The sequence below is a fragment of the Ambystoma mexicanum genome, chromosome 8 (genome assembly GCF_040938575.1).
Source record: "Ambystoma mexicanum isolate Mex_15411 chromosome 8, UKY_AmexF1_1, whole genome shotgun sequence".
In the NCBI taxonomy this organism is placed as follows: domain Eukaryota; kingdom Metazoa; phylum Chordata; class Amphibia; order Caudata; family Ambystomatidae; genus Ambystoma; species Ambystoma mexicanum.
The window spans coordinates 994589179-994606087 of record NC_090929.1 but is presented as its reverse complement, the minus strand read 5'-3'; the positions used below and the strand labels follow the sequence as shown (position 1 = coordinate 994606087).

At 44.0% G+C, this 16909-nt stretch overlaps 1 protein-coding gene across 1 annotated transcript in view; it reads left to right on the top strand.

Annotated features, from left to right (window-relative positions):
- The window catches only part of VPS13D (vacuolar protein sorting 13 homolog D), a 3263180-nt gene that overhangs the window by 1283632 nt on the left and 1962639 nt on the right, over positions 1-16909 (top strand). Inside the window, exon 30 of the mRNA XM_069610908.1 lies at positions 4733-4945. Within this exon, the coding sequence (XP_069467009.1) occupies positions 4733-4945 (213 nt within the window). The remainder of the gene's footprint in view (positions 1-4732; positions 4946-16909) is intronic.

Genomic DNA, 16909 nt, shown 5'->3' with positions numbered 1-16909 from the left:
TACTTTGGTACAAGAATATAATAAACTTATGCTTACCACACTAGATAAAATTGCTCCACTCAAACTTAGACCTAGTAAACCTAAATCTCATCTAAACAAGTGGTTCACCCCCCAGCGAAAGGACTTGCGTCGCCTAAAAAGGAAATGTGAAACTACCGGGAGATTGCTCCCATCCAGTGATAACTAGGCTAAGTTAACCAAAATATCTTCGCAATATAAAAATAAAATCTGCATGGCAAAACGAAACTTCTACAACAAACGGATTGCCAATGCTAACTCTAGTATGAAGGAATTATTCACCATACTAAAAGAACTAGAGTCTCCAATCCCTACACCCGACACCTGCATCAAAAGTAAAACATGGTGTTCAGATATTCAACACGCATCATCTTCTAAAATTACTACTCTTCAAAATAAAATTGCCCTAAAAAAGACTCTGAATTTACCAACACAATCAAATATCCTCCCCCCTTCTAGCGAAATACCTTCTGAACAGACTGCCAGATTCCACTTTACTAAAACCTCCACGTTAGAGTTAAAGAAAGTCATCTTTTCTCTCCAGCCATCCAATTGTAAAGGTGATCTCTGCCCAGCCCAGATTATAAAGGATGCGGCTAGAGATCTTGCACCTTTCATTTATAAACTGATCAACGCCTCATTCATCCTTTACATGGGACGGAAACTGCCCTCATTGACTTAAAAACACAGGTTGATGAGTTAAGAGATAAAGGTAAAACAGCACTCCTTAATTTTGGATCTATCTGCTGCATTCGAGCTAGTGGATCACAAGGTCCTCTGTAATCACATGGGCTCAGCAGCTCACTTTTTTACAGAGGCCATTAGATGGATAGAATCATTCTTGAGCGATAGAACTATGAGGGTCTTCTCTCCATCGGTAGCTGCGGACCCAATCCGATCACACGTGGTGTACACCAGGGCTCCTGTATCTCCCCTACATTATACAATATATTCACCAAGCCCCTGTTCGATGATCTGGACCTTCTGGGTATCACCTACACTAACTATGCAGATGATACTCGGATTCTCCTCCCACTTTCTGGGGATTATGACAGGGATTTAGCATTGGTGAATAGAGTGTATCTCATCATCCAGACATAGACCCAAGGTCTATGCCTGAATGATAAGACAGAGCTCATCATCCTCGGCACCCACCTCAACCTTAAGAAATTAGGCTATGAATATTCATCATTCGCATCGATGGAAACAACATTATGGTAGCCAAGGAGGTGAAAACCCTTAGCTTTTACATTGACTCTTTCATGTCCTTTGATAAACGGGTGAAATCGCTGGCCTCTACTACCGCTTACACCTGTAAGCTTATCAGGGCAGGCAGACCATTCCTTTCATATGACAGTTGTATGATACTGGGCAGAGCACTAATACTCTCTAGGCTAGATTACTGTAATGCTCTTTACAGTGGCGCCAATAAGGCCATTATTCAGAGGCTACACACACTTCAAAATAATGCCTTAAGAGCTGCACTAGGCTTGAATAAAAGAGAACATATCTCTGCAACTAGATGCCAATACAAGTGGCTCTTTACTCACAACAACATTCTTCTAAAAATGGTCTCCCTTACCCACAAAGCATTAAACAATGCAGCCCCTAGTTACCTTGTAGACAGACCACACAGAAGAACATCCATCAGACCCACGAGAGCTAGCAACGCAAACCTCCTCACTGTACCTAGATTCCGACTCACCAAGATTGGCGGCAATAGCTTTCCAGTGAAAGCATCCAAACTTTGGAATTCCTTGCCATACCAGCTTAATGTAGATCAACCGTACTTACAACTTAGAAGTAACCACATTAACATGCTCAATTTGACTGACCACTAGTTTGTGCCGCTGCATCCTTCCATCACATTTTAACCGTGTAAGCCTTGCATTTTCTTACTGCTGCGCCGTGTTACCCTTGGGTCTGGTGCACATTATAAATAAACAAACAAAGCAAACAAAGAAACAAATATAGATGAGAGAAAGAGCCCAAATAAAGGCAAAACATGTATTACCAATACGGACATTGATGAAAGAAAGAGCCCAAGTAAAGACAGTAGAATTATTACCAATACAAACATTGTTGAGGAGAAGAGCCTAAGCAAAGGCAGTTGAACTATTGCAGACACAAACATTGTTGAGGACAAGAACCTGAATAAAGGCAGTAGAGTTAATGCGAAAGGGTCACTGACCCAATATTGGAAAAGTGTTGTGAGCTGGATTAAAGAGAAACTGAACAGAGCGGAGAAGCCCTGGCAGGTGAGTGAACCCGCCGAATAGTGAGTCTGGGACTCGCACTCAAACAAGAAAGTGACGATACCCTGGCAGGCAAGTAAACCAGGGGAAGGAAGAAGGATTAAGAAAACCTGGGGGTCAAAACCCCTATATATGCAAGTGTGTAACAGTAAAGAGAAGACTCATACCCATTTAAGGATTCAAGAGAACTGTGTTTTGATTCAAGAGAATTGTGTACTTTTGAGGAGGCAAACGGGTAGAGTTTTTCCCCCTTGAGCAAATTGTAACTGTGAAGAAATCATATTGAAACATAACTTTAGGAAAGAGAGCATTACATGTGAATCAGGGTGGGGGGAGGAAAACACCCCCCATCCCCCTCCTTTTCTGTGAATAGTAAGAAATGCATCAGTGGGGAACAAACTGAGGGAGTGAAAAGGGGAAGAGTCATTCGGCTTAAAGATTGTGACTTAATTCTGAAGAGTAACGTAAAACCTGTGTAAAAACCATATGAAATGTAGGGGAAGGGAAGCCCCCTTAAAACCTTGTTTGAAACTTTGTTTGAAACTGCAAGAGGAAGCTATATGTCTATAGCTCAGAGAAATCCCCCATTTTCACCTTGTATTTAGTTTAGATTGTAAGTGTCCGTTTAGGCTTTTGTTGAGGCAGGGGAAGCCATTATAGAGTTGAGGATAGATAGGATTTCCCCAACCATTCTTTTAATTTTGACAATAAAAGTTTATAACCAAAAACGTATCATACCACTGTGTCCGAGTCTTACTCTTGACCCCTTACACTGATCTCTCAGGGTCATACATCAAAATGTCTGGCTGGTGCCTCTCCCCTCCAGATAATGGGGAATTTGTCTTGGGCATTTGCCAAATGGCTATGGGTAGCACTAGTTTGCCAATTATTACTTTGTGGATTGTTTCTTTACTCTCATTCCCACCAGAAGCTCACTGTCTCCAGAGCTCTGGTTCTCTCTAGGCTTGACTATTGCAACAGCCCCTTTCTAAATCTGCCTGCTTCTACTCTCCACCCTCTGCACCTCATCCAGAACAGGACTGCGAGACTTGTCCTTGGCCTCAAGCCTAGGGATCGTATCTCTCCAGGACTGAAATCTCTGCACTGGCTCCCAGTGGCTGCGATGATTAAGTTCAAAACCCTATGCATTGTCCACAAGGCCTTCGGGGCCGGGGGCCTCAATAACTTCAACTCTCTCCTCCTAATTATCTTCCTTCTCGAGCTCTTCGCTCATCCGCCACCAACTCCCTCAGGGTCAGTTGCTTCTCCAAGCAACGAGTTGGTGGTAGATTTCTTTTTTCGGCTGGGACCTCCCTCTGGAACAGCCTCCCTGCCTCCCTGAAACTTGAGGAAAACCATCTGCGGTTCCGGAAGCACCTCAAAACCCCTTTGCATCTGCTTTCTCTCCTCCTCTCCTATGCTGAACTCCTGGCTGAAACTGCACTGGTTACCTGGCCACCTTCTGATCTCGGGCCCTGTTCCCCTCCCCCACCAGTTGCACACCTGCACTACCTCCCTGGCAACCCTCGCACTGCCTGTTTTCTGTATCCTTACAGTGCCCCAGAGCACTGACATCTGATGTCTGCACTTACCCTTGCACTTGCCACCAGCTGGCCGTACTTCTTATTGTTTTTATTTATTCTATTCATCCCATGTACTGCACTATCCCGGCGCCCCTCCCACCCAGCACTTTTCCCCTTCCCCTGCACTTGCGTGATCTGAATGACACCTGGCCTAGTAGGATCGTTGTCTGTTCCCCCTCCGTTGCCGCGTCGGGCCTTGAAACACTTGTGTATTGGCGCATTATAAATGCCATATCATATCATCCTATCATTTCCTATGTGGGCAGGGTGCTTGCTTTCGTCGAGCAGTCCTCCAGTTTTCTAGTCGATGTGATGTGCTCTTGCTCTTCTCCCCCTTCCACATTTTTGTACTGCTCTGGGAATCGATCATAGATGAGGAATTACTGGAGGAAGGAATTCGTTAAGACCAAATTTACTTACCTCACAGTAAAGTTATTTTTGACAGATGTTCCAAGGATTCATCACCCTCCCACGACACCTCTTGGTGGATAGCTTGTACACCCTGTCTGTTTTGCAGTCCATCAATGATTAAAGTCCGCAATCGAGATTGTACGGTGCGGCGCATCAATATTCTGGTCCGATGTCATGCCCAGCATGGAAAGCGCAGATGCCCTGACCAGAGCGACGCTGTGACTGTTGCTGGTGAAATAGTTTCCAAACACAGCAGGCACTGGACATGGAATCACTGATTAGGAATCTTTGTGCGGAACATCCATCAGAAAGAACATTACAGTGTTAGCAAGTACTTATGGGAAATGTTCATACTGTCTTTTTGACATGAACTGCGAGTAAAGTGTACATTGTGGGTTTATTCTAGTACTTTTCTTGAAGATGCATTAATGTAATATGTAACCAGTTTATTTTTTAAATCCATAGGTTTGACTTTAAGAAGTCCAAGTTGCTCTTTGAGAGTTTTTCAAACCAGACTAAATCCATCAACCTGGTTTCACATTGCATGATGGCTTTTGACACGCGTTTTGCTGAGCAAAAGACTGATGCCAACCAGAAAGCCAATGTGTTCACTTGCATCATGCAGCCTTCAAAGAATAGCAGCAACCCAGGATCCCTGCAGATTGAGTTGCATTATAGGTAGGTACATCATGGCTGGTAACTCACTTGTATACTTTTTCGTATTATGATTCTCAAATTTAGTAGTCGTTGATCTATTAGGTAAGTGAGCTTTCATTTCTGAAAAATCAGTTTGCTAAGTTGGTAAGAGAACAGGCTTAATATCTGCCTGCAGCTTCCTGTTATGTCTGTAGAAAGCCATGTTATAGCTTTCTCATTGAGATTTGTGGCAAGATGCCATATACTTGGATGAACGTTTTTCATAGTGCTTTATTAAAAGCAGTAGGACTTTTAGAAATGGATGCTTAAATGATTCTAATGTGTTTTTTTCAAATAGAAGAGCTGAGAGTCGATGAGGATGCACAGGCATCCTACATTTATTGATCTTCCAGCAATAGTCCAGATCGCTACACTCCTGCCCTGCTATACTTTGAAGACTTTCTCTTTTCCTTGCTTGTGTCTGTGAATTTAATATAGTTGTGAAGAATATGTTGATTTGACATGGACTATGCCTCAATATTAGTGTTGATTGTAATTTGGCTATGGAAAGGAATTCTGAAAATGTGTGGCTGCAGGCACAATGACTGAAGGTAGCTAAGCAATCAGCAATGTAATGTACTTTTGTATTTTATAATTTGCTGTGCTAACAAAATTATTTTGAGGCATGCTTTCACTGCCAAAATATAGAGAAGACACTGATGAAGTTGCCTGAGTCAACTGCTTTTAGGAGAATATTAAGGTTTAACTGTATTCACTGTATACAACTATGTAGATTTGAAACTCGTGTTTAAACTGTCCATGCTTACTGTGCTTGCTATTGTGTCAACCAGGAAAGATTGAAACCCTCCATCGTGAGGTCATTATATCTTCTACTCATTGCATTGAGAGCAATTTACAAGCAAAGCCTGGTTTCAAAATAAGCATGAGCTAAAAGTAGCTCCTGGGTATTCAGCATTAGTCAGTGACCAGGAGCTACCGCTGGGAACGAGAAGCTAGTACATAGCGTACCGCAAATCCCACTTCCATCTAAAATGCAAACCTATAATTCTGTTCATTATTTATGAACCTTTATACTTTAAATGTTGTCAATGTTGTATAGATGTCTCATAATGTTTATTTGTAGATTGCCCCTAACGGACAGAGTTACATTTACATAGGGTGCTTGTTCAACATTAGTTGGCTTGGGGGAGCCCAGGTTTCGAAATTCAGATTCAATGATAAGGAGCTAAAACCAGCTCCTGGGTGTCGGCATCGCCCTGTAGGCAGTAGCCACTGCAGGGAAACCAAGAGCTACCAGAGATGCTACTTTAACTTTGTGTCCATTTTGTAGGAACTTTTGTGTTTAAAGGTGTATTCGATGTGTTCTAATTGTTCTTTATTAACTTTCTCAAGTACTCAAAGTTAATGTCACATTTGCATGTATGGAAAGGACCAGCTGGCCTTAGGAGTCAAAAGTAGCTCCTAGTAGGTGTTGGTTTCAAGCTGAGCAGGAGCTAAATAGCTCAATTTCGAACCCTGGGAGCCAAAAGTAGCTCCTGGTAGATGCCAGTATCCAGCTAAGCATGCTAATTTTAGGCCATACGCAGGAGCAAATTAGCTGCCAGCTCCCCTCAATTTCGAACCCTGAAAGGTACATGGAGATATAAAGTTAGGGCAAGACAGTCTGTTGTTGCATGGGGGATCTTGTATGGTCCGCGTGTCTGTGTTCATCCTGCAGTGCTGCAAATACAGATGTCACAAACTAACCATCTGAATTGGAGTCCCATGCCAGATTCCTGCAACACTTGCTTATTGTTTCCTCCAAAGATCAAGTCAATGCCTTAAACTTTTTTATTGAATACATTGCAAATATATCACTGCATGAAGACTCCAAAACCTCATCCCTTAGTCCCCATATTTCCCTACCCCTATGACATTATCATTTCCTCTATCTTTCTTGTTACTCCTGGTACACCTGAATAAACTCTAAATTGTTTAAAAGACCCATTCTATTGGATACCTTTTTCCCAGAGATTCCCTCTCTTTCGAAATCACTTCCAGGCACAAGCTGTTTTGGGGATTGTTTTAACAATCTTCTATTTTGAATTCCATAAGAAGCACAGCAGGCCTATGATAGCCTTAACCTTCATCACTGCTGTGATGCTTAGGTTAGGACCACATCACCTGGGCATTCATGGTTCCATACAATTACTGAACCCAAAAGCCATGAGGAATTGCATGGTCATGGTCTTCATGGTCCTTAAAGCTTGAAATAATGAATCTGCTTAGGTTGTTTACCTCATTGTAGGATCTGTGGAGAATCCTGTGGATCCCCCACTAAATTCCTGCCTAGTCTCTCCTCCCCGGAGGTCGGGAGAGGGCAAATGCTTCCCGATCCTCATGGCGGTGCTGTACTGTGGGAGGATCACCTGGGTGAAGATAAGGCCCAGGGTAGTTGGATGATTTCACAGGGTGAGATGCTATATTTCTCCTTGGAGAGGGACGCCCTTGACACTGAGTTACAGGAGAAATTGGCTTATTGTCATTTTGAGATATCTAGACCTCCTATTAAGAATGGAAGGGAAGGGTGCGATCCAACAAAGTGTTGTCTCTAAAGAAGAGATCTTTTGTAACCCTACAATCATATATCCTCCCCAATGCCAAAGGTATATGTAAAGGGATTACGGAAATATAGCCTTTTCTGTACAACCGGTCTCTAAAAGGGTTAAACCCTGCAATCCGTCTCTTAATAACATCAGGCGAAGTACATACACTGTGAGAAATAATTAGGAAGAAGAAGAAGAAAAACGTAATTTCCTTCAAAATGAACTACATGTCCCAGAATCGCTCAGGGACGGTTACGAAGAAGAGGGCTAAAGAGGCATGTAGAGCTAAAGGATAGGCAGGCAAGCCTAACAGCATGTGGCAGGGTCAGGCAATCAACTCGAAGGGCCTGCACCGGAAGCCAGTTAAACCACCTGAGGGGCATAAAAGGCTGCAGAGGGAGGAAGCAGTAGACAGAAGCTGGAGCAAGAGCTGGGAGGTCAGCAGTCATAGCAGAAGAAGAAGCAAAGCATGAGGTTGGCAGTTCACTTGGAAGTGTGACCACAGATTTCACCTGCAGGCTCTGAGTTGGTCCTGTGCTCACAAATCCAGTTTGGCTATTGCTGCGTTGGAAGAGACTGGGAGGAACTGGCAGTCTTTCCAGGTGCGCCCAATTGTTGTGAATGCAGTGCTGAAGTCATGCATCCACCCGAGGCCTTTGTGCAGAAGAAAGCAGAGGGAAACTGAAGGAAGAAAGACTCCATCAACAAGGCCGGATCTTAGATACCCGTGCTGCAGGGGGGTGAGAGTCCCAAGAGTGCCTCTAGCAGAAGAAATAAAGATGGGAAGCAGAATCAGCCTGCAACTGCTGCGATTGTGGCTCCGTATTCCAAATCATCAGGAATACCTTGCTGGCAACTGTAACCAGCTTAATTGATGCTTGCGTGTAAGTAAAAGTGAGTAAATGTGTTCGCAGTTGTGGGACGTCATTTTAACAAGGGAATTGTATTGCAAATTGTTTTCACTGAAGTTAAAGTGCTTGTGTAAGGAGAAAGCCTTTCTCTTTCCCATTGTCGTATTTGAACTGTTGCCAAGCGGTCGGGTGTGTCCTATTAAGGAGGAGAACTTTGCCGGTAAGTCTTTAAGAAGCAGTAGTTGACTTTCTCCTGTTGTTACAATGCTACCTAACATCCAAGGGAGGTCGCGCGTATGAAACTGTGTTTCATGATTCCTATTAAAGCATAACCTTGCCTGAAGTAAAGGGAACGCACACCTTTACGTGGAAGTTTGTCATCAAAACGAAATCACGTGTACCTAAATGTGTTTCTACAGAGAAACTTGCCTTTTGTAACATCCAGAACAATTAATTTAGATGCGTAGAAGTTGCTGAAGTCATGAAGAGAACAAGCATTGCCCAAGCCAGTAGACAAAGCCTTCCTAAGGTGAAACCAGCCCAATTCAGAACTGAACACCACTGTTTTAAGGTTGTTGAAACTGTTGTCAATCTAGAGCCCTCTGATACAAGGGTGACAAGGGTATCCAAGGCTGGAAGAGTGGCAGTACAGCTTTGGGGTAACTGGAAACAAGGTGTTCATGAAGCTGGGAAAGGCAGCTGGGTGCCTATTGAAGAATGTATCCTTAATCTGTGGAGCGAAGGCTGTTAAAATTGAGAGAGAGAGAAGCAGTCTGGAAGCCAAGACCGATTTTGTGGTAGCTGCAAGACTGGTACGAAAGGCAAAGAGGCTGCACTTTCTCATCACACAAGAAAGAAGAGTGCCTTGCCAATCTGTAGAGGTTGAAGAGTCTTGTTGAAGCTGCCTAAAATACTTTACAACTATCAAGTCACAGCAGAAGTAGTAGAATTGTGGTTGTCTTTAATTTTGTCAGAACGTTATTATTTGAATGTAGTAGAAGCAGCAGTAGACTAATGCAAAGGAGCCTGCTCTCACAGTATCATTTGCCGAAGGCAGTTCCTAAGAAGAGAGCAATCCCTAAGAAGAAGCATCCTGACCACTTGTATTGAAGACGCTCCAGCGATTACAAGAATAAGAGTTGTTAAACAGAAGTTGTACTTTTATTCTGAACTCTAGCCATTCTTTCCTGGAAGGAGGGTATCCAGGAATACCATTGGTGGGGTTTTCTTTGTAGAACTTGGATAGGGAATCTTTTCATCAAACCAAGAAGGAACTGTTGCCAGTGTATTTCTGTTTGAGTGAACTTTTGTTTCCTTGGAACTTGTTAGGATTTTTTTTTTCCTTGAGAGAAATTGACTTTGGACATTCCTGGGGGAACAAGATCCACCCAGGACAAATAGTCACCAAAGACACGTATTATTTGGTAACCTTTTTTTATGTTATTTATGCTTTGTTTTGACTGTTCAAATTAGTGCGAGGGCCAGTTTATGCATGCTAGATTTTCCCTTAGATCCTAGAGTAGGTAGGGAATTCCCTGGTAGAGTAGGCTTAGGTAGGTTTTGTTTGCATTTCTTTGTTAAAATGTTGAATACTGATAGAACTACAAGCAGTTGTCCTCCTCGCATTACTGACCCCTCACAGATTCCTTTAGTATAGTACAATTTAAGAGCTCTTCCTTGGGTGAGGGTGCTCCTGCTACTCTTTGCTCCAGTTAATCTCTTCCATTAGCCTCTCCACTCTTGCTTTCTCTCGCCCTCTTTCCCAATGCTAGAGGATGTTGGCACAGCGGTATTTCCCAATTTGTCTAACAACTTGTCGAATCGCATTTTGCTTATCTGTCGTTAACTGCAAAAAATACAGATGGTGCGTTGGTTTGTGTTATGAAGGAGGAATGTGGCGGTACATTGCCCCACCACCACCTCTCCTCAAACCCATTCATATTTTGCGGTAAAATAATTGATAAACAATAAATGCTTGCAAATGTTCTTTGGCCACTTAATTTAGAGTAAACTTAATAGATCTGGAAGAGCAGCATGAACTTGAAAATGTATTTTAGTTTTGTATGGTGCCTTATCTCTGGTGTCACCTCTCAGGACTTCAAGCGGCATGGCTCACAGTGTGGACGCTATCGTTTGCCCTATTCCTTCTGGTGTCCTCTCCAGCTTCCCCGACCCTTGATATATGGGCGCCACCATCTTACCTGGACTGCACATGCGCTTTGGACCACTGATGAGGTTCTACACATGCAGCATCCTACCGTTATTAGGATCATGCTCTCTGAGGCCTCACTTAATTGCCAGGAGACTCCAGGAACGACTCTGTTGCATCTCAACTTCTTCTGTTGTATATGCTCTCCTTTTCGCCTTCTCTTTCATCCGTCTCCCTGTCTGTGGAGCTTTGCCTACCTTGCCTTTCACTGCTATTTGTCAGCGCTCTTTGTTTTTCGCTTTGCCTTCTGTCTTCCTTTTCGAGATTCCTGAGCCCATAATTCATTGTGGTCTTCAAGCAGCTTAATCTTGGCCTTGTTGCTGTGGTGTCAGAGTTCAGTGCCTTGCACTGTCTCAGCACTACGTTAATCTGGTGTACCTGCCCGTGGTGCTGGGATGCTAGCCCAAGTACCCCTTCCTACTTTGACCACTGTAGAGGCTTTGGGCAGCTTCCTCGCAGTGCCTAGGTTTTCCTGCAAACAGTGCCATGATATCGCAGGTGACCGTCTCAAGATTCATCACCAGGATAGCGGGTATGAAGCGCCAGCAATCTACAGTTCTATATAGAGGCAGTCCAGTTCACTGAGATTTTTTGTGCCTGAGGAACGAGGTCAGAAGAAAGAGTTTGGTAGCCCCTTGGAAACACGCAATGGCACTCAGTGGTGAGACTTTATCATACCTAGTAAGTGTGCCATGGCATTTATTTTCATCCGTCGTGTCACTTTCTGTGACTTGTGTATCACTAAAAGATTGTGAACTAACAATCCAGAGTCGGTCCAGCATGGGTCCTCCTAACAGTATGTATACAGATCTGGAGCTGCTTTTTCCTATGAGCTGCAGATGCTGTTGGGAATTAACCACCTGTTACTTTTTCTTTATAACTTTATTTTTATTCGTTTTTCCACAACTTTAAGAATTGTCTCAAGAACCAATGTTTTCTATATATCATAAGCCTTATTAACCCCACCTGCCCCCTCTCCTTTTGTTCTGTGCGCCCCATAAACATTGGATTCACTTGGCACGTTTAATATGTTTTCCAGTATGTTAATCCAAAACATCTGGGTACAAGCATTTCAAGGTCCATGTGTCATTCTTACCCTGGCGAACCTCTTGGGAACCTTGAATGGTATACTCCAAACCCTTAAGGGTTGGTCACACTGGTCTTAGTACCACAAAGTGGAACAGTTTACCACAAGGCGGTAGCGCAACGTGACATGCCCTCTTTGCACTGCCTTTGCCTGGACACCTTTTTCTCCATGTCCTCCTTCTCTTCACCCTCCTCTCTCTGTCTGCTATTTGTCTTTGGGTACCGGGACAAAAATCCAAATTAGATTGCTTTATTCAGTATTTATTGTAGTTTAAAGAAATTCAAATGAAGTGTCACACTCATTTACTTAAATGCACTTGAAAAAGACAACCATTAAACATTGCTCAATGCTTTTTTGGTATAGCACCATCATCAGGACCAAAGGTATCTAAAACAAATATGAAGAACCATTTCATAAATAAACAAAAATCACCGGAACACATCAAATTAACTCATGATGTAAAAATTGATCACAAACACAACAAATCATATCTGTCGAAATAGTTTTAATGTGAATATAAAATGTATCCTGTTAAAATGTGTTCATATACTTGACTCAAGAGGGCTGCCAGTGTATGAAAGCAGAGTATCCTCATTTTGACTACCTTGGTAAACATGACTGTGGTTTGTTGCTAAAGTCAACTTTTTCTCTTACTGAAAAGGATCTAGTGACAGGTGTGCGAAAGCGTTGCATTCATCATGTGTTAGTTATGCGGTGTGATATAGACCCTGTGTACTATTTTTAATTGGATCAATTTGAGGCAAGCATTGCGCGAGACCTTTGGGATGTCTGCACAATCTTTGGACCATGTCTTATGCTCCAGTGGTATCCACAAATCCCTTTCCCACTTTTCCTGAACCTTCAATGAGACTAATTCTTTACTGTCCTGTAGTGCTGTATATAACTGAGCAATTGCCCAGCAGCCCAGCCCGATTGAGAGGATCGTGTGGGGCACTGGTGTGGTTGGGGGGGGTTTCCTCTGGCATCTACCCCCCAGTTCCTGGCGAGGGCTTTGGCCAATCTAGCAAAGTTGAAGAATTGACCTTCCGGCATGTGGAATTTCTGTGCCCATGCCGGGAAAGGTAATAGGGTACCCCCTTCAAACAGGTCCCCCAAAGTATGTAGATTTGCAACTGCACCGCTTTTTGATCCCATAGCGCCCAGGATACCCTCTATTTCAGGGTCTGCTCTCAGTGGTGTATCAGGGCTGTATCCCCTACCCAGCTTCAGTTTTGTACGTGCTAGTCTACAAGCTTGTTGGGCCACCGACGCTATACCTGGCACCTTAGAGCCCATTAGGATTTATTTATTTATTCACATTTGTTTAGCGCACAGGCAGCCCAGAGGGCATCGTGGCGCTTGTTACAGATATGAAAATGACTAGTTGTACGTACTGTGAAGTCATTACTTAGTTGCAAGAGAAGAGTAGTAGATACAGGAGAGGAGGAGAAGAGAGTAAACAACACGATGGAAGAGGAATTAGTTAAACAAGGTGGTTTTCAGTTTTTTTCGGCAGGCAGTGAGAGAGGTTTCTGCTCTAAGCGTGCTAGGTAGTGCATTCCATAGCTTAGGGGCAATGTAGGGGAAACTTATTCCACCTGCTCTAGCTCGTTTGATGCGTGGGACCCTAAGTTGGTTGGTGTGGCATCGCCTAGTTGGTCTGGTGGAGTGAGATCTGGCTAGCGTATCACAGGTATGAGGGTGCAGACAGATTGATACATTTGTGTACGGTGGTAAGTATTTTGAATGTAATGCGCTCTTTGACAGGTAGCCAGTGTGCTGCCTTTCTGGCTTGCGCGATGTGGTCCCTTTTTGGCATATTGAGGGCTGCTCTTAGTGCATTATTCTGTGTTGTTTGGAGTTTATTGAGATTGGAGTTGGAGGTGCCAGCCAATAGCGCATTACAATAATCTAGTTTGGCTCCAATGGTGGCTCTGGCAATAGAAAGGCAGTTATCTTTGGTTAGGAAAGGTTTGATGGCATTAATGAGCTTAGTGCTCAGGGCGGAGGCAGAAACAATGGAGTTGACTTGCTTGTCCATGGAGAGTGAGGCGTCAATGTGGACTCCTAGTGTTTTAACAGAAGGAAGAACTGGGATGACACAATTGTCTATGCAGAAGTTGGTGTAGAGTGGGTCGAGGTTCGTGAGAGTGGATTTTTGACCAAGGATGAGAATTTCGGTCTTATCTCCGTTAAGACATAGGCCGTTCGTGGCCATCCATGCTTGGATGGTGGCGTATATATTCTGGAGGGTGGCTGCGTCCTGATGGAAGAGTCCTGTGAGGGGGAGGAGCACTTGGGTATCGTCAGCGTAGTTGGTGTATGTGATCCCAAGTGCGTCCAGTTTATCAAAGAGAGGTTTGATAAAAAGATTATAGAGGGTAGGAGCCGTACATGAGCCCTGAGGTACTCCATACCTGATGGTGGTAGGCTCTGCGTTTGCTATATTGGAAAACACTTTCATCACTCTTCCTTTGAGGAAGGAGGTAATCCAGTTTGTGGTTTGTTTGGAGAAATGTGCGGCCTGAGTGAGATGGTTCGTGAGGATGGCATGATCGACTAAATCAAATGCCGCAGAGAGGTCTAGGAGGAGCAGAAGGGCAAACTTGCCTTTATCTAGAATTAGGGTAATTTGGTTCTTCAAATCTAGTAAAGCGGTTTCAGTGCCATGACCTTGACGGAATCCGGACTGCCTTTTACCTAGGACAGAGTTGTTTTCCAGGTAGGACTGTATCTGCATGTGTGCAGCTTTATCTAAGATTTTTAGAAGAAATGGAACCGTTGTAATGGGCCAATAGTTGTTAGGTTGGGCAGGGTCCAGGGTTGGTTTCTTTAAGAGCGGGCACACCCACGCCTCTTTAAGGCTGTCAGGGACTTTGCCCGTCTTGAATGAGGCGTTAATGAATGCTGTGATGATCGGTGTGAGGGGTGCCGCACACTCTTTAATGATGTTGGGGGTGCATATATCGCCTTTGCATTGAGATGGTTTGAACTGTTTGAGGATGTGGAGAGCATCTGATTCGGTGACAGGAGAAAAATTTAATTTGGAGGAGTGCTTATCTTTAGAGGTATTGACGGAGAGGGTCTGTTGGGGGTGCAGAGCCTTGAAGTGTTCTGCTATTTTGTTTTGAAGAAAGTCTATTTTCTTTAACATCGCTGTTTGGATGCTATTGCACCAGGCTTCATCCTTAACAATCTCATCTGTACAGATTGGGGGAACGGTGAGCTCTTTAAAGATGGTGAAAAGCTCTTTTGAGTGGGAGTTGGCTTCCATGATACGTTTATTGTAGGTTTCTGACTTCGCCTTAAATATGGCACTTTTGTATTTTTTAGAAATACAAAGAAAGTCTACTTTGGTGGTATCACAGGGATTGGCCTGCCATGTTTTGAGGGCTTGGTGCTTGCATTGGCGGAGATTTAATACGTCCTCCGTGAACCATGAGTTGGAGTGAAACGATTTTTTTTCTTTTTTGTTTTCAAGAGGAGCTGCGGCGTTGATGGCATGGGTGAGGGTGTCTTTGAATATCTCTGCTAGAATGTTGGGGTCAGAGGAGAAAGGAGGTGCTAAGCAGGGGTTGTTGAGAAAGGGACGTATATTGTCTGCTGTAAGTTATTTGGCACTTCTGGCTAGCTTGGCCGGTGCAGGTATTAGTGGTTTGGAGTATAAGGAAATGGGGATGCAGAATTGAAGGCAGTTGTGATCAGACCATGGAAGGGCTGTGTTAGAGTTGAGGGTGGAGCCACAATTGTGATCTGCCACCCAATCTAAGATACAGCCTTTATTATGGGTCGGGCAGTAACTATCTGTGTGAATCCTAGATCTGTGAGGTTTCTGGCGAGAGTGGTAGCTGCTTTGTCAAGTTTGTCATTGTATCCAAGGTTTAGGAGCAGTGTTTTGGAAGTTTGTTTGATGTTTTTTCCAAGGAGGTGGTTGACTATGCCTGTGAAGTTATTGACAGGTCCTGGGGGCCTATATATGACATGAATGTTTACTGTATCTTTAGGGGAGAGGGTTAGTGTGGCTGAGAGGATGTCAGTGGTGTCTTCCCGGGTGGTGGGAGTCTGTCTTAAGGCTAGGGTGTCTTTTTAAAAATTAGTGCGACCCCACCTCCCGTTTTAGCCAATCTGTCCTGTCTTAAGATCGAGTAACCTGACGGTACAGCTAGGCTGATAGGGCCAGAGGCAGAATGCAACCATGTTTCTGTTATGGCTAACATATCCAAGTCTTGGCTGGTAATAATATCATTGACTTCTAAAGCGTGGGCGTTGAGTGAGCAAACATTTTAATAAAGCACATTTAAGGTGTTGGAGCTTTTTAGATTGTGGTGGCTTGAGGTCGGTAATTCGAATGAGATTTTTAGTAGTGTGAGTAGGCTTATTGGTCATGTGATGTCTGGGGGAGAGAGCGTCATAGCCCTATTTAGGCGCTTGTGGGTAATAGTGTATGGCGGGCGGCAGGTCTTAGCGTGAGTGCGTGATCCTAGGCGTGAGTTCCTAAGTGTTACCTGCATGGGTGTGGAGATGAATGCTAAGGGGAATGTGCGTGTTCTGAGTCTGTGCTGCCTGAGTATGAATTCGGGCATTTTAGGGGGGGTAGCGTGTGTGGTGGTGTGCCTTAGTTCCATGATGTGGCTGTTGGATTGCCCTTTGGGCACGAGGCAGGCGATACTACTAGTAAGCATGATGCAGCCAGATAATAGAGTTCAAAATCAGGTAAAGATAAGCCTCCCTCTGAGTAGCGCCGCCTCAGTGTCTCTAAGGACACCCTTCGCCTCCCCTCAGCCTATAACAAATAGACAGCAGGCTGTCCAGCCTCTTGGAAAAAAAGGGGCCTGATCACAAACGGGATATTGACGAAAAAGCATAAAAAATCTCGGGAGAATTACCATTTTGCATACCGCTGTTTTCCCCATAAGGGAGAGAGGTAGCTTGCCCCAGAACTTGATGTTCGAATGGATTGTGTCCTCCCACGCATTCCTCATCTTTGATATTCGTATCTCGCCAGCTTTGCTGCTTCGGCAAAAAAAATTCTCCGTAGAGGGTGCTGTGCACAATGTTGTGGCGTCGAGGTCCGTCGAGAGTCAACGTCACCAGTAGTATAAATAGCTTGTGCACCGCCCGTTGGCTTCAGTTTGGTTTTTTGGTTCCCATCAGTCGAGGAACTAACCAGGCGTACCCCAGACCGCAAGCTCTCAGGAAACAGAGTGTAATTCATGTAAATTGTACAGTGGGGTAGGCTGGGAGGGGCGATGA